Source organism: Lissotriton vulgaris, chromosome 7 (assembly GCF_964263255.1).
Source record: "Lissotriton vulgaris chromosome 7, aLisVul1.2, whole genome shotgun sequence".
NCBI lineage: Eukaryota > Metazoa > Chordata > Amphibia > Caudata > Salamandridae > Lissotriton > Lissotriton vulgaris.
The window spans coordinates 1,652,773,954-1,652,791,933 of record NC_141695.1 but is presented as its reverse complement, the minus strand read 5'-3'; the positions used below and the strand labels follow the sequence as shown (position 1 = coordinate 1,652,791,933).

The following is a 17,980-nucleotide window of genomic DNA, read 5'->3' as shown; positions in this document are numbered from 1 at the left end:
TTTCTGTTTCCTGTATGTTGAGTTCCCACTTGTGGGATGCTGAAGTCTGCCTGCTGAGCCAATCCGCTTCTACATTGTCCTTCCCTGGCAGGTGTATGGCTAGCAGGTCTATTTTGAGTGGTATTGCCCATCTCCAGATTTCCTGTGCCAAGCTTGACAGAGGGAATGATTGCGTTCCCCCCTGCTTGTTGATGTAAAACATCGTTGTGGTGTTGTCTGTCTGTATCAGCACCTTTTGGTTGTACAGTTGTTTCTGAAAGGCCTGGAGGGCAAGCAACACTGTTTTCAGCTCTAGGTAATTGACGTGTCTGACCGCATCCGCTGGGCTCCACAGACCCCTCACTCTGAGCCTGTTCATGTGTGCGCCCCATCCCTTCTGGGATGCGTCTGTGGTGGTGGTCACTGTTGGGACCGGTGGCGTTAGAGGCTTCCCTATTGTTATCCTCTCTTTGGTCCACCACTTCATTTCTTCCTGCACCTTGTGCGTTACAACCACTAGATCCTCCCAACTTTCTGTAGCTTGTGACCATTGCTGTTGCAGCCACTCTTGGAGTGGTCTTATTTGTAGGTGTACATTGGGGACCAGGTGTATGCCCGACGCCATCATTCCCAAGATCTTGCTCACTGTCCTCACTGTCAGAGCTCGCCCCTTCTGGTAGTGATGTTTCTCCCTCAGTAGGCTGAGTGTTCTCTTTTCGCTGGGTAACACCCTGCATTGGACGGTGTAGATTTGAGCTCCCAGGAAGATCTTCACTTGCTCTGGTTACATCGAGCATTTTCCCCAATGTATCGAGAATCCCAGGCTTGTTAGCGTTCTTGTGACTTGCTCTGCATGAACCTTGCATGTCCTGTAAGAGCTTGCCTTTATGAGCCAGTCGTCGAGGTAGGGGTACACGTGTATCCCCTCTCTTCGCAAATGCGCGGCCACTGCTGCGAGGCGTTTGGTGAATACCCTTAGTGCGGACTTTAGACTGAATGCCAGGGTTGTGAATTGGTAGCGGTCCCCGTTTACTGTGAATCTTAGCATGTGCTTGTGCTGCCTGTTCATGGGGATGTGCAGGTATGCATCTTTGAGGTCTACGGTGGACAAGAAGTTCCCGGCCTTTATCTGTGGGATGACCTCTTGTAGGGACGTCATCTTGAATTTTTGAGTCTTTACATACTTGTTTAGGAACCGTAGATCCAGGATGGGTCTTAGGCTTTCGTCCACTTTTGGCACCAGGAAGTAGTTTGAGTACACTCCCCTGTTCCGTTCTTTGAATGGAACCGGTTCGATGGCCTCTTTGAAGAGGAGTTCTTGAGCTTCCTCTTGGAGCAAGTGCAGCTCTCTTCCAGAGTGCTCTCTTTTCTTTGGCTTTCTGTTTGGTGGTCTCTTTTCCAACTCTATGCAGTATCCGAACTGTATGATGTTGAGTATCCACTTGTCTGTGGTTATTTTCCTCCACTCTTGGAGGAAAAATCTCAGCCTGCCTCCTACTGGTGTTACATGTTCTTTTGTGACTTGTCCGTGTAGGCCTCTCCTTTTTGCTTTTCCGTGCTCTTCCCTCGGAGGGTTTGAGTGGGAGAGCACCTTTTCCTGTGTGAAGTCACTTAGAGGGGGGTTGTTAACCGCCTCTCCTTCTCTGGCCCCGTCTGTTTCCTCTCCCGCAAAAGGACTGGCCCCTGTTCTGGTAGTTCCAGTTTTGCTTCTGCTGACCCTAGTGACTTTGGTTGTCACTCTGTTGACCCTGGTGGAACGCCTGGTGTGGTTGTCCTTGCTGGTTTCCACCCCTTCTGTTCGGCCTCCACGTAGGAGTGCCTCTTCTCATCCCCCTGAATTGCAGGGCCCCCATGGACCTTGCCGTCTCGTTGTCTTTCTTCAGTTGGGTGAGTTTCTCATCAACTGGGGCTCCGAACAGTGTGTCTCCATTGAAAGGGGTGTTCAGGATGTTGTTTTGAACCTCCGTCTTGAAGCCTGAGATCCTGAACCAGGCTTGCCTTCTGTCTGTGATTCCTATAGCCATCAGCCTGCTGGATGTTTCTGCCCCGTCCAAGGCTGTCTTCAGGCACGAGTTTGTGATGCTTTTCCCCTCTTCCACGAGGTGAGCGGCTCTCTGCTGGTGTTCCTCTGGGAGGTGCTTGAACAATTGGTTCATCTTGTCCCAATGCTGGTACTGGTGCCTGTTGAGAAGGGCGTTGGAGTTTGCCATCCTCCAGTGCATTGCTGACAGGGGTGTGGAATTTAATAAAATATCTAGTTGTCCATGGGACAAGTAGCTTCATAAATCTGCTTGCCCTTTAACAAAACCCACTTGTCCCTTTAGTGCCATATAGTGCACCGTCAAATAATGGCAGCAGTCTCGTCATAAAAGAGCTTTGGCAATTGCCACTCTGGTTATGTCAGGCTCATAGTATAGACGGATTCGAATACTAGCAAATCCCTTATCTTGCATCCTTTCTGCAAGTCTACATGCTGGGTTTGGAGGTAGCAGTAAGCAATAGTTACAGGGTTAGAATGCTCTTTCGAGTCTATGCAAACCTACTAACGCGCATATTTTGAGGGCTATCATCAGCTCTATTTAATCCTTTCCAATACTGAGAAGGGTTGGAAATGTACTCCTGACAGTAGTAACATTTCTTTGAGGGCTGGGAAAAATGTGGTTCAAAGAAAAGTGAACTTGTAAACATTCAACAGATTTCGCAGTGGCAAAACTACACATTCATAGCTCATGTGAAAGTGCAATTCACAAATATTTCCTAGAGTATGATTTCCTGGCCTACTTAAGGAAATTCATGTGAATTCATGAAAGATGTAAATCTGCATTAATGCAAGGACATCCATCATTGTGCACTTTTGTGGCTTTCTTTGACAATTAAGCTTTAACCAAGAACTTTTGTTTTAATTAAAATGCTATCTCTATCTATCGGCTGACTTCACTGTGTGTAACAGCATTCTGCTCTTTTACAAGAAGCATATCTGCACAAAAAGTAGTTGTGTTCAGTTCCAGGAACTACTGTGGCAATGTGGGCTTTTTGAGAACAAAAACAGTTGGCTGTCTAGGAAGAACGTGCTGGCAAACAGCACCACGCTCACCTGATAAGCCGAGATAGGGTAAGGAGCATAGTGCAGGCCAAGTGCGTGAGCAGAAAATTAAAATACACCCCACTTTGAACCAAAGTTCTTATGCTACGAAGCAAGTGAAGAAAGCCATCGCAACCCTCTCTAGAAAAGCTCTCGTCTTTCCCATCCAAGTATCTACCCATTCATCTTTTCATTCGCCCACTGATATCTACCATTTTACCTTTACATTGTCATCCTTTCATTCTTTCATCCAATAGCCTTTCACCATTGTTTTTCCATCCACCATCCGCCCACCCATATCTAAACCTACCCAACCATCTCCAAACCTATACATCCATCTATTGCAGCCACCCACCCATCCTTTTTCTCACCCATCCACCACCCTTTCACTCCTTCCATCCACCCTCCTTTTTATTCATCCATCCATTTATCCATCCTTCCGCCCACCCATCCACCCTTTCACTCATCCATCTTTTCTCTCACTAATCCATCCAACCTATAACCCATGCATCCACTCTTTCCTTCGTCACATCAGTCGTCCATCCACCATACCTGTCACTCATCCATCCTTGAACCTATCCTTTCACTCATTCATTCATTCATCCCTCCATCTAACCAGACACACTTACACTCACTCATCCAACCACCCTTTCACCCACACATCCATCCATCCTTTCACTCAATCACCTGCTCTTTCACATTACTTATCAGCCTTTGTCTGCCGAGTTGTAGACCGAAGAGGCACATTAAGGGCTGCACCCCCAGTGTAGCTGCTACAATGGGGGGGTCTGTGACACTCTTCTCCAACCCTATCCTTCCATCTCCAAATCTATCCATCAAACTCATCCATTCCTCCTTCCATTCATTCATCCCTCCCTCCATCCATCCTTTAACTCATACATCCACCCTTTAACCCCATCATCCTCTTTTTAACTCAGATATCCATCCACAGTTGCACTCATCTTCCATCCATTCTTTCATTCATCCATCCATCCATCCTTTCACCCCATCCATCCTCCTTTCAACTCATATATCCAGCCTCCCTTTCAGCCATCCCACCATCAATCTGTCCTTTTGCTCATCCATCCACCCTTTCAACCCCCTCCATCTACCCATTCACTCATCAGCCTTTTCACTCCACTATCCACCCATCAATCTATCCATCCATCCGCTTATCCATCCAGCAACCTTTCCACCGAGCCACCCACTTATCCATCCATCCACTCACCTATCCACCTATCCTCCACCCACCCACCCACCTATCCACTTATCCTCCATCCACCCACTTATCCATCCATCCACACACCTATCCACCTATCCTCCATCCACCCACCTATCCACCTATCATCCATCCACCCACCCAACCATCCACCCATCCATCTTTGTTCTTTCAGCCGTCAATCCACCATTTCATTCAGCCATCCATCCATCCTTTCACTCATCCATCCTCGTTCACCCCATCCATTCATTTACCCTTGCGTTAATCCTTCTATCCTTTCACTCACCCATTCTTACATCAATCCTTGCATCTATCCATCCACCCTTTAACCCACTCACCCACCCTTTCACATTAATTAGCCTTTGTCTGTGAACCTGCAGATGAAATACGCCTATCAAGAACCTCACAGCTGCAGTAGCTGCTACAACTGTGTGTTTACGGTGCACCCTGAAGAAGGCAAAAAGTGAGACGAAGTGCACGTACAGAAATAGGTGTGGGCCTGAGGCCTGCATGAAAGCCCCATGGGGAAAGTAAGGAGATGTAATGTATGCGTAAGATATGAGAGGCCAAGAGAAGGAGGTCAGGGCTGTCAGAGATGGCGGCGGAGGGGGGTTAGCAGGTATTGGCACCGGGTAAAACATAAGGTGTATAGGAAATACAAAGGGGAGGGGGGGCACAAGCTTCATGAGAAGGGAAAACAAGGTGCTTTACAGTAGTTCCTGGAGGTGAGGATGTGGAGGAATCTTGGGGCCGTAAGAGGCCCAAGGGTGAAGCACACAATGAAAGGCAGGGATCACAAGTTCAAGTCAGAGCGGGGGCCAAGAGGCAGTGAAAAGGCAGTCTCTTACATGCCAGTGCTGCGGGTGTTCTGGAGCTGCAGAAGCTCGATGTTTGTCTCAGGCACAAAGTAAATGAAAGGACCATGAGGGGGCCCACAAGCCACACGTGAGCCTGATACTGCTGTGGATGTACATGCTGGGGTCGGAGGTAGCTGCAACTTTGACCTTCGCTCCATCATGTTCTTCTGCTCAGGGGAAAGTGAAAGTGCAACCCCCAGCTTTTGCATTTGTCCTTTCAGTGCTTATAAACTGCTCTGAGCGACTTATTAACTGGATGTGAACAACAGAGTTCAACAGCTGTGTATCAAATTACTTTAGGACTTTCTACTTGTCCTTTGGACAAAACAGAAATTAAAACCTCTTGCCCTTGTAGAAAATCTAGATGTCTCGGGCGTCGGGAGATATGAATTCCCCACCCCTGGCTGAGTTTCTCAATTTTTCTGCCTGTTAGGTCCATCCTCCTGCTTTCCTTGTCAGGTGGTGGCCCCGATGTTGTTGGGACGTTGGCCCTTCTTCTGGCCGTTGCAGCTATAATTGAGTCTGCTGAAACTGTCCCCCGGATGTAAGGGAGTCCTGGGAGGAGAACTTGTACTTTTTCTCCGTCGTTGGCGTGACTGACCTGCAGGTAGCTGGTTCTCTGAACGCCTCTTTGCCCTGTGCCATGATACTCTTCAGCATGGGCAGGAAGTGTCTTTTTGTCTGTGCGGGGAGCAAGGTTTCCAGCAGGAAATCTGCCTTAGCCTTCTCCTCCTCCAATTTGACTCCATAAGCTGCTGCAGCCTTCTTGACGACCTCATAGTAGGCCCCAATGTCGCCTGGCGGCGAAGTCCTCGAGGGGTATGTCTCCACAGCCTCCTCTGCGTTTTCGGCCTTGATGTTCTGCCAACCCTGGTCCTGAGACGTCGAGGAATCCGAGTCGTAGCTCGAACGCGGGTCCCCATAATCACCCTCTGTGTAATAGAGGTCCTCCTCTTCTCCCTGCTCCGAGGGCTCTGGAGTTTTCTGCGGCTCTTCGGCGTCGAACTCCTCGTAGTCATCATCGTCTTCGAGGACCGTCATGGGCTTCGAAGGGATCCTGTAACTTTTCATTTTGTCTCCGAAGTCCCTCTTCCTCTGGATGATGTTTTCCATCTCGTCCTCGAGCCTTCTTTTCTTTCTCTCCATCTGTGCGGCCTGCTCGGCGTCGAGCGTTTCGGCCCTCCTCTTCGACGGCCCCGTCGACGTCGAAGCGGCTCTCGGCTCTTTCTCCTTCGAAGTCGAGGATCCCTTTTCGGGAGCTTGCTTCGACGACCTTTGCTTTTCGCTGGTCTTTGCCGTCTGGGAGTCCTTCTCGAAGGATCCGCTGGGCTGTTTTTCGGGGACCGCAGCTTCGGTCGATGAAGATTTCTACGCCGGTGCTCCCTTCGAGGTTCTAGACTCGGGGATTTCGGGGTCGTAGACTCCTACCTTGTTTGACGATTTCTTATCAGTCTCTACGACCGTGGAGACATCTGGACCTTCGGCGATGTGGTCCTCGTCGTCGGTGGAGAGGCCCAGGTCGTACAGCGACGGGGCCTTGCCCTTGCCTTGCATCGTGTGGTGAGCTATCCTCTGTTTTTCCCAAATCCTCAGAGTCTTCAGCGTGAAGACTGAGTAGGCGTTGCAGTCCTTGCTCCCGTGGTCGATAGGCAGACAGAGGTTGCAGACCGGGTGCTGGTCTCTCTGCGCGTACTTGTGGTGGCAATTACGGCAGAATTTAAATGGCGTGTTGTCCGTTATTGCGCTCAGAAGTCCCCGTGTGTGCGCATTCTCCGTCGGACGGCGAAGATCTCGAGGTTCCTCTCCTTCTTCGTCGTCCCGGCTCTGATGATCTACTTCTCCTGGTCTTCTCGAGTTTTTTCCTGAAGAAATTCGCGTATTTTCCTCCTTTTCTCCTCCAAAACTTCTGGAGCTTCACGCGACGATCCAGACCCAACGGCGGAAAAAAGATTCTGAAGATGGCGCCCAAGGGTGGGAGCTTCCGCCGGAAGCATGCCGATGTCACCGAAGGTACACCAAATGGTGGGACGTCGACGCCCACCTGGGCTACGAAAAAAAAAAAAAGAAAATGACTACGATTCCGGACCCAACCACCAGATAGCGGAATATGCACATCATAGTGAATCCAGAAAGATTCACGCTGCAAAACTACTCAGCTGCAGGACTGACAAGATCAACCTGCTTGTAATGCTGTCCCTAACCAACGGCGCTGAATGATGATGATACAGAATTGTGCGCCAATGCTCACTGTGCAATAAGTCTGAATATCAGTATTCTGAGCTTGGAATTTCCTTGCAGCATCTAAGGAAAAAATGAACTGTTGATGGGAAAGCTGGAAGAAGAGAGGAGATGTAGGCAAAAAGGTCAAGTGTTCCCCTTAAATTAAAATCTATTGGCAAATCTTGCCCTAAATCCTATCCTCACAACATAGAAAATATGCTGTAAGACCAAAATACTACTCTGTATTGGACGTTTCAAGAAGGATCAAGCAGCACCAATGAGACCGCTCAGCAATGCTACATTTTTAGAGTGTTTCTGCAATTCTGCCTGGGACGCACTGAGCAGAAAGAGTCCAACACCAAGCTTCTATTGTGTCCCAGCTCCTGCTAGTGAGTCTGCATTTAAAAAATAGCCAGTGTGTTCTACTCAGCCCCCCAAGAAAATTAAGAAATATGCCAGTCACCTGTTCCATGACATCGAGCTGTGAGTGCTCGGTTTCAAATAGCTTGACGAGGAGCTGCAGGACCTGGGGATGCAGAAGTGGGTGACAGGTGCTGATCTGTAAAAGAAAACACAGACATTTTTGGCAATACCACAGTAAATGATCTCGGTTTCATTAAGTATACCTGTTTGAAAGAATTAAATAAAACTCTAAAGAAAAAGCCTCTTCCCAGGCCACAAATTCTAAGAATAGTCCCGCAAGTCTAAAACCAACATCTTCTGGCCAAAGCCTTTAAAATCCCCAAGCCTACTCCAGTACATTCAAGATGCCAAACCTTAAACTACGTTTCTAGAGGAACTCTAAACTCCTATAACTAGGATCCACGTTTAAATATCTTATCCCAAACCATTAATCCAAGCCTAAACTCCTAATGCACCAAACCACAAATAAAATCCCTTTGACAAAGCCCCCCTTGAAAGTCCACACTAGAGCTTAAACCAATCAATCAATCAATCAATCAAAGACATTTATAGAGCGCACTACCTACCCGTAGGGTCTCGAGGCGCTGGGGGGGGGGTGCCGTTACTGCTCGAACAGCCAGGTCTTGAGCTTCTTCCTGAAGGAGAGGTAGTCTTGGGTCAGGCGCAGGTCGGCAGGTAGGGAGTTCCAGGTCTTGGCGGCCAGGTAGGAGAAGGACCTTCCTCCTGTGGTGGCTCTGCGGATGCGTGGGACGGCGGCGAGGGCGCGGCTGGCAGATCGGAGGTGGCGTTTGGGAGCGTAGAAGTTGATTCGGTTGTTGAGGTAGCTCGGGCCTTGATCGTGTAGGGCTTTGTGTGCGTGGGTGAGGAGCCGGAAGGTGATTCTTTTGTTGACGGGGAGCCAGTGCAGGTCTCTCAGGTGTCCGGAGATGTGGCTGTTCCGTGGGATGTCGAGGATGAGTCTGGCTGAGGCGTTCTGGATGCGCTGGAGTCGCTTCTGGAGCTTGGCGGTGGTTCCGGCGTAGAGTGCGTTGCCGTAGTCCAGTCGGCTGGTGACGAGGGCCTGGGTGACGGTCTTCCTGGTCTCCGTGGGGATCCACCAGAAGATCTTCCGAAGCATGCGCAGGATGTTGAAGCACGACGAGGAGACAGCGTTGACTTGCCTGGTCATGGAGAGGGAGGAGTCCAGGATGAATCCCAGGTTGCGTGCGTGGTTCGTTGGCTTGGGTGCGGTGCCCAGGGCGGGGGGCCACCAGGAGTCGTCCCAGGCGGAGGGCGAGGAGCCCAGGATGAGGACCTCCGTCTTGTCTGAGTTCAGTTTCAGGCGGCTCGTCGTCATCCACTCGGCTACCTCTTTCATCCCTTCGTGCAGGTTGGCTCTGGCGGCGGCGGCGTCGTTGGTCAGGGAGAGGATCAGCTGGGTGTCGTCGGCGTAGGAGATTATGTTGAGGTTGTGTTGGCGTGTGATGGCCGCGAGGGGGCTCATGTAGACGTTGAAGAGTGTCGGGCTCAGCGAGGATCCTTGAGGGACGCCACAGATGACTTCGGTGGCCTCTGACTTGTACGGTGGTAGGCGGACCCTCTGTGTTCTTCCGTCGAGGAAGGAGGCGATCCATTCCAGTGCCTTCTCCTGGATTCCGACGTTGCCGAGGCGCTGTACTAGGGTGCGGTGGCAGACCGTGTCGAAAGCCGCGGAGAGGTCTAGGAGGATGAGGGCCGCTGTTTCTCCGTTGTCCATCAGGGCTCGGATGTCGTCGGTGGCGGCGATGAGGGCGGTCTCGGTGCTGTGGTTGGCACGGAATCCGGACTGCGATGGGTCGAGGGATCCATTCGTCTCGAGAAAGGTGGCCAGCTGTTTGTTGACGGTCTTCTCGATGACTTTGGCTGGAAACGGGAGTAGAGAGATGGGGCGGTAATTCTTGAGTTCGGTGGGGTCTGCCGTAGGTTTCTTGAGTAGAGCGCTGAGTTCGGCGTGCTTCCAGCTCTCGGGGAAGGTGGCGGTGTCGAATGAGGTGTTGATAATGTCCCGCAGGTGGGGTGCGATGACAGCGTCAGCCTTGTTGAAGACGTGGTGGGGGCAGGGGTCGGTCGGAGATCCGGAGTGGACGGAGTTCATCATGCGGATGGTGTCTTCGGTGCTGGTCGGGGTCCAGGCTCGGAGGATGGTGGTGGGCGGCGTTGCTGTGGTCGTGGCGTGGGTCGGATGGGTGCTGAAGCTGTTGTGTATGTCCGCGATCTTGTTGTGGAAGTAGGAGGCGAGGGAGTTGCAGAGGTCTTGCGATGGGGTGATGTTGTTGTTTCCGGCGTTGGGGTTGGAGAGCTCTTTCACGATGTTGAAGAGTTCCTTGCAGTTGTGTGCGTTGTTGTCCAGTCGGTTCTTGAAAGCCGTTTTCTTGGCGGTGCGGATCAGTTGGTGGTGTTTCCGGGTGGCGAGCTTGAGGGTGGTCCTGTTGTCCGGTGTGGGTTCCTTTCTCCAGACTTTCTCGAGGGCTCGGCAGTTCTTCTTGGAGCTCTTGAGCTCGTCGGTGAACCATGGGGCTTTCTTACTGCCGGGTCTGCTGGGCGGGGTCCTCAGAGGGGCGAGTTCGTCTGCGCAGTTGCTGATCCACTTCGTGAGGTTGTCTGCGGCCTGGCTGGGGTTCGCTGAGCTCACCGGAGGGTGCTGGTTCAGGGAAGCGGCGAGCTGGTCGGCTGTGATCTTGTTCCAGCTTCTTCGAGCAACCTGTTGCTGGTGGTGGTGGATCGTCGTTCTTCTGAAACCACGAATTATGATAACATGAACCCCTAAACCTAAAATAAATAATCAGCTCTGGGCAAACTCCTTTATACCACTAAGCAATGTAGAGTAAATTTCTAAAAGGAACCTTTAACTAGAAATATATACTTAGCCTAAAAACCTAATCCAAAACCATTAAGGCAAGCTAAACCCCTAATCTGCCAATTCTCGACCTAATATGAGCACATACAACCAGCTGTAAACCAAAACATTAAAGTCTAAACCCCATCCCCTAAAAAGTCTAACCTTTCGAATGTGTCAAATTGGGGCTTACATTCCAAAACTATACCCTGAACTTTAAACGCTTAAGTACAAATCTCCGCACCTACACATCTAAGATGAAGCCTAAACCTGTAAATAAGTTGCTGAGCCTAAAACAAATATCCAAAATGTATGAAAACCGATAAGCCTTAAACCTAGACCCTAGGACAATTGAAATTAACCCATGCAAATTTTAGGAAAGTACAATTGAGAGAAGCCCAATTAAAGACAGTACATTTATTGTCAGTTTTGACCCAGTGTCTGAAAAGTTTCAACACTCTGTCCATCATCTCCTTGTGTTTGCTTTGTTCGCCCTAAGTTGGCGGGGTATGCCCAGACGTGGGTCTCTTGCTCACTTTGCCCATGGATTCAAGCAAGCCGAGCTGATGATGGTTGTTACCCCGAAACCGGCTTGGCAGTTTGGGCTGGACTGTTCCCATGAGGCACAGGGTCAAGACTGATTTGCATATAGCTGGGTCTGAACTGAGGTGGCGAAGTGAGCTAATGAACGATGAGGGATTCAAATCAGATCTGTGACTGGGGACGAGTGTCTGAAAAGTTTCAGCAGTCCGTCCATCATCTCCTTGTGTTTGCAGTCTAAAAACTGTCACATGTATAAAGTATGAAGCTCATGTCATCGTCCCCACAGACAACTGTTAGTTCCCAGTGGAATGCAACCTTAGAAAGGTATAAATAAATTATACAAGGGAGGTGTGAGCAGTACAAAAAGACAGACGGGAGAGCTATGATCTCACCTTAGAAGTTAGCCTAGATTTAATGCTTTGGTTACAAATTAATAAAAATATATTTTTTTAAAAAGTTGTCAGCATAGGTAGCATAACAATGGAGTCATGCACAACACGCAAGGGTGATATTATGAGCTCTCTACAACGAATGTATTAAAATGATGCAGTTTCAACCTAAATATTAAGAAAACATCCCTGAAAAGTCACTTTTACATGTCACACACAGATTTTATTCCATCACCCAACCTCAGCCACGCTTGTTTACTCTCACCTGCTTAAAGGTTCTCATGAGACAGCAATCCAACTCGGCCCCTTCTTCCAAATCAAAGAACAGTACCAAATGTCTGAAAAAACAGGACATGGCTAAGCTACAGTATTTCTAAAACACATCAGCAGTACCTCATCCAGTAAAGCCAGATGGACAGGGGTGTGATCAGTCTGCAGCTGGAAATATCGAGGCTCTGAAACTGTCCAATCCACCCATTTCAATATACCCATAGCTACTACTGGGTACCTGCAATGACAAACACAACATAATTAATAAATAATCTCAGAAATTGGCTGCCACAAAATCGTTTCACATTGATGTCCAACAACCAGGTTATATTCGCTTTACTCTTACTCTTATTCCATTACCAGCACAATACTGAAATACGTTCAATGCCATCCATGAAAGAATTAAGGCTTTGGGTTTTTGTAAGCAAGAGAACAATTAGTGGAGGACAGAGACAAAGCTCTTCTTTTTAGGATATAAGATAACCAGTAAGATCTATTAGACGTTTAGTTAAGAGATTTTACAAAGACAGTCTCCAACAGGCAATGTTTCAAATCACTGGCATGCAATACCAAGAAAACTGGAAGGTACCGTAGTGAATGCCAAGCTATGGGTGGGCTATAATCTGAGATTTCATGTCAATGTTTGCCATGAATCAGCTTTCTAGACCAAACTATTGTAGGAAACAAATACTCCATCATACAGGACCTATCATAGTTCCAAAAGAATGTGCCCGAGATGACACTATTTTCCCCCTCTCCCACTCCACTTTGGATTCCACCCAGGATCCTTGTTATTGACCTTTCCCTTATTTTCAATAACTACACATGCTCACGCCAACCCATTGCATCCAATGGCATCTACTTTCTCCTACAACAAAGTCTACATTGAAGCCTGGGTCTACAAAACAGACATGGTCAAAAAGCTAAACAAGCGGCCCGGACAGAATCAACAAAAACCAGCTGTAATTACTCACAGAAACAATGAAACTCCAGAGGAAATTAATTGCTCACAGAATCTCATCCATCCAAGTGCCACCCATTAAATCATCCATCGACCCATGACAAGAGCTATGTAGTAAATATGGACAACTAATCTATACTGTAATCATGAGTAGCTGGCACTATGAATGCCACACTAAATGGGTGAAAAATGATGAGCAAGATTACACACTTGCTATCCAAAAGACTGCAACAGCACCACTATTTAAGAATGATTGCTTCCTGTCCTCAAATCGGCAACAGAAGACCAGCCTTCAGAAGACACACCCAGTGGACAAGTAGGTCTAACTCAAGCAGCAAACAAGTTCTGCGAGTCGCCGGACTACCCAGCATATTGTACGCCTCCAAATGAAACACTAAAAACGACGAAACATTTGTGCTCTAGGCACCTAAAGATAGTGTCACTGAATATCACAGAGCTCCAAAATAAATGGATGTATAACTTTGATAAAGACATCACACATTTGGGTGCTCCTGGAAAGGTGGCGAAGGGATCCAATATATTTACAAGGGGATGCTAACTATGGCTTAGAAGCATCACTAATTGCAAAACAGAGAAGGGGCTTAACAGTATGGATAAAATTGGACCTGGCTTGCATAGTAACAGTCAAGAACAGCTGGAGTAATGATATTCCTGACTTGGGAAGAAATGGATTAATATAATGTGTATAACACAGGTGACAAAGGAATGACAGAGCTCCCTACAATAAAACTCTTAAATAGACTGCTTTCAGACTCGAACTTAAAAATACGACAAAAAACATAATTCTTATTGTGAGAGACTTCAATAAGAGGTTTGAACCAATTTCCACTGTTCAAGGCATATTGAAAGAAGAGGATTTGATCTGGGGTATTCCCAAGATGGAGGTGGTACCTCTTAAGATCACCAACACCCTAAGCTTGCAGTTAGCTACACTGATGATGGAGCAGGACTCGTAATGGCCGTATTTCCCCAGATATACCACAGTGGCTAATTTCAGCAATGGAAGTTGGTCTAGCCACATTGATGATATATTTATACACAAGCAAATGGAGTAATATATGCAAATCTTAGGTCACACATTTTAGCGATAGTGTCACGATCCACTAGTTGTCATTGAATGGGGTGAAATATATATATTTTAAAAGGTACTGAATAATCAGCCCTGTCTTTAAATAACCAACATAATATTCGTAGTACGACAAATAGCCAGAGGAGGGTAAAATGGGCAACAGCCCTGAAAAATAATGTGTTGCCTAATATAGAACAGTTGCTGCTGCCACTGAGGGATTGAAAATGATTAATTTTATAAGCAACAATAAAATTCTAGAATATACATCTTTCCTATTTTGAAAAGTTAAAAAGTTATTTCACAAAGGAGACTAGTAACAGAATGTTACTGGTTATAGTAATAAAACATTACTGGTTGATCAAGCCCATCATTTGCATATTGAGAGGGGTGAATTTGCAAAGAAGCATTTGGCTTTTCGGAGTAATGAAAGGAATAAGATAGCTGGCATTTATTTATTTATTTATTTATTTGCTGGTTTATATAGAGCTTGAATCCACTCCTTCTGGAGTATCTCTGCGCTTATGGAACCGGTAAAACAGCGTGCGTGGTATGGAGATGGAATTAGATTTCATTTCTGAACAAGGTGGTTTTTAGAAGTTTTCGAAATGTAAGATGTTCTTTACATTGTCTCAGAGACAGAGGGAGTTTGTTCCACAGCTTGGGACCAGTGATGGACAGGGCTCTACCTCCGTGTCTGGACTTTTTAGCGCGAGGGACCACGAGGAGGAGATCGTTACTTGATCTGAGGGATCGTGCCGGAACGTAGGGAACAAATTTCCGCTCAAGATAAGCGGGCCCCAGTCCATTCAAACACTTATGGATCAGGCAGCATATTTTGAATTTGGCTCTTTGTCGAATTGGGAGCCAATGCAGCTGTTCAAGGAGGGGCTTGGAGGCAGTTCTCGGGGGAGCATTCAGAACAAGGCGAGCTGCCGTGTTCTGAATGACTTGTAGCTTAGCCAACACACCTTCGTTTGCAGAGAGCAGCAAGCCATTACAATAATCGATCCGGCTAAGGATCAATGCTTGGACAAGGGTTTTCCTAGCAGAATCGGGTAGTAGTGGGAAGACTTTGCGGAGCAGACTGATGGTATAGAAGCATATCCCTGAGATGTAACTTGTATGTTGTTTTAATGACAGATCGTGATCAAACCGAATTCCCAGATTCTTCACAACCTGTTTAGGTTCAGGGACTGCTCCTAAGTCTGATGGCCACCATTCCGGAGTCCATAATATTTTAGCCTCCCCAAACAACATGACCTCAGTTTTGCTGACATTACATTGGAGATAGTTGGTGGACATCCATTTTGCCACTGCCTTCATGCCTGAAGAAAAGGAGTTCCTAACCTCAGCGGAAAGAGTTTTAAAAGGGAAGAGGAGCTGCATATCATCTGCGTATGATACGGGGATGAAGCCGTACCTACGCAATACTCCTGCCAGGGGTGCCACATAGATATTAAAAAGGGTGGGGCTCAAACAAGAGCCCTGTGGCACCCCCTTAGAAATCTCTATTTCCGCTGAGTGATACGCACCTATGGTGACTCTCTGGGTGCGATCAGATAGGAAGCTCTTCAACCAGTCAAGGGCTTTATTCTTGATGCCAGCGTTCGATAACCGTTCAGTCAGAATGGTATGAGACACGGTATCGAACGCTGCCGACAGATCTAATAGAACCAGGATGGCTGAGAGGCCCTTGTCCTGGTACATGTGGAGGTCATCAGTAACAGACAGGAGAGTGGATTCTGTACTGTATTTGGGGCGGAATCCTGACTGGGAATCATCCAGTGCATTAGCAAGTTCAATATGTCCGGATAGGTGGCGATTCACATGTTTTTCTATAAGTTTCCCCAAGAATGGTAATAGGGAGATAGGTCTTAAGTTGGTTAGGTCAGACCATGGGGTGGCAGTGTTTTTCCTTATAGGTCTAACAAGGGCTCGCTTCCACTCCTTAGGGACAATGCCTGAAGTAAGTGAGAGGTTCACCAGTTCAGTGATCGTTGGGCATAGTTGTTCAGCCAATGCAGGCATTAACCTGGCGGGGATGGTGTCCTCTGGACTCCCACTCTTAATCTGCTTTATTAGTGTAGATGTTTCCTGTAGTGAGATAGGGGGAAGGATGTCTAAGGAGTGTACATCCGGTATAGCTTCTGTGTGGTTCGGAGGGGGTACTAGGTCTGAAGGTGTAGCCTGGTTTGTGTACACTATTTTATCATAGATTTTATTAATTTTATTGGTGAAAAAACAAGAAATTTCATCACACAACTGTTGGGAGGCTATCTCAGGGGCTTCGCAAGCAGTGGGTTTAGCGAAAGTTTGTAGGATTTGAAAAAGAACCCTGGGGGGAGTTCCCTGCCTCTTGTATTTGTGATGTGATATGGGCTTTTCGTGCAGTGCGAATCGCTTTATGGTAGAAGGATAATGCGTCCCAGTATTTATTCTTATCCTCTTGAAGATGGGAGGTTCTCCATCTTTTTTCTAGTTTCCTTGCCCCTAATTTAAGTGTTCTTAGATGGTCAGAGAACCAGATTTCTTGCTTTTTGGCTGGCCTAGATTTGAAATGTTTTAATGGGGCAATTTTATCTATGACTTTCTTGGTTTCTCCTTCGAATTTATTAAGAGCGGTTTCAATATTATCCAGAGGTAGGAGGATAGGGGGATTAAATTTTTCTCTGAAGGTGGAGTTGGTAACTTTATGCCACTGTCTACGGACGCAAGGTAGTGAGCTGGGGCATGAAGGAGTGGGTACAAGGAGGAGGGTAGTGAATTCCACAATAAAATGGTCATTCCAGCTCACCTGAGTTGCAGGCGGGCAGGAGACAAGCGGGACATTGGAGAGTATCAGGTCTAAGGTGTGACCTGCCTGATGCGTGGGTCCACTGTTCCTTAATATTAATCCCAAGGATGATAGGTCTGTTAGTAGGGATTGTGCTTCATTACAATCTGATCTCTCACTGTGTACATTAAAATCTCCAACTAATATGAACTCACTATCGTTATTGATATGTGGGGCTAGTAGTTCGACCAAGGTATTAGTAAAATTATTGTAGGGACCAGGCGGGCGATAGACTAAAGCACCTTTATAGTTTACTTTAGGGGATGTATGTATTTTGAAAACTAGAATTTCAATTTCGGAGGAGCTGAGTTCTTCTAGGACCGAGATTGCCAGCCCTTCCTTGTGTACAATAGCAATCCCACCGCCAGTTTTTAAAGGACGGTCTATCCTAACTATTTTATAGTTACTGGGGATTGCTAAAGTTATGGCTGGGGTACAGTGTGGTTTGAGCCACGTTTCTGTAAGATAACATACCACAGGTTGTTTGGAGGAGATTAGTTCCCAAACCTCAGCGGCATGTTTCGAAAGTGATTGCAAATGCTACTTACCAGTATGCATCTGTTCTTGGCATGTAGGGCTGCTGACATTCATATCTGTGCATAGTCCGCCACCTAGTGTTGGGTCCGGATGATTGCACATTGTTGTCCTGGAAGAGTCTTCGAAGTATCACGAGATAGGTGGCTCCTCCCCTGGACTACAGTGCGCATGGGCATCGCCTCCATCCCCAGATTGTTTTTAGCCATAGGCAGAGATGGAGTGCAGAAGTGAGTGATGACCATGCTATGAGCATATGTTTGTATATGAATACATACTGCAGCTGCTACAGGCGCCGGGGAGGAGGGTGGGCGATATGAATGTCAGCAGCCCTACATGCCAAGAACAGATGCATACTGGTAAGTAGCATTTGCAGTTCGAGGCATGTGGGCTGCTGAATTCATATCTGTGCATAGAATACATAGCAGTCCCTCCATTAGCGGCGGCCGCCCGTGCCAGCTGCAGCAGTCTGAAAAAGCGTTTTTAGAACAGCCTGACCAACAGCTGCCTGTTGTTTTGAATGCACGTCTACACAGTAGTGCTTGGTGAAAGTATGAGTGGTAGACCATGTGGCTGCTCTACAGATGTCTTCTAAGGGAATGTTACCTAAGAACGCCATAGAGGCCCCCAACTTTCTAGTGGAGTGGGCCCTCGGTGGTATAGTGAGAGTGCGCTTTGCTTTAGCGTAGCAGATCTGAATGCACTTTACTATCCATCTAGCTATTC

The 17,980-nt window shown here is 47.5% G+C and overlaps 1 protein-coding gene across 1 annotated transcript in view; it reads right to left on the bottom strand.

The window, feature by feature from the left end:
- Positions 1-17,980, bottom strand: part of NELFCD (negative elongation factor complex member C/D) — a 90,489-nt gene that overhangs the window by 28,321 nt on the left and 44,188 nt on the right. Inside the window, exons 11-12 of the mRNA XM_086932639.1 lie at positions 11,960-12,074; positions 7,821-7,916 (exon numbers count right to left, since the gene is read on the bottom strand). Of these exons, the coding sequence (XP_086788765.1) occupies positions 7,821-7,916; positions 11,960-12,074 (211 nt within the window). The remainder of the gene's footprint in view (positions 1-7,820; positions 7,917-11,959; positions 12,075-17,980) is intronic.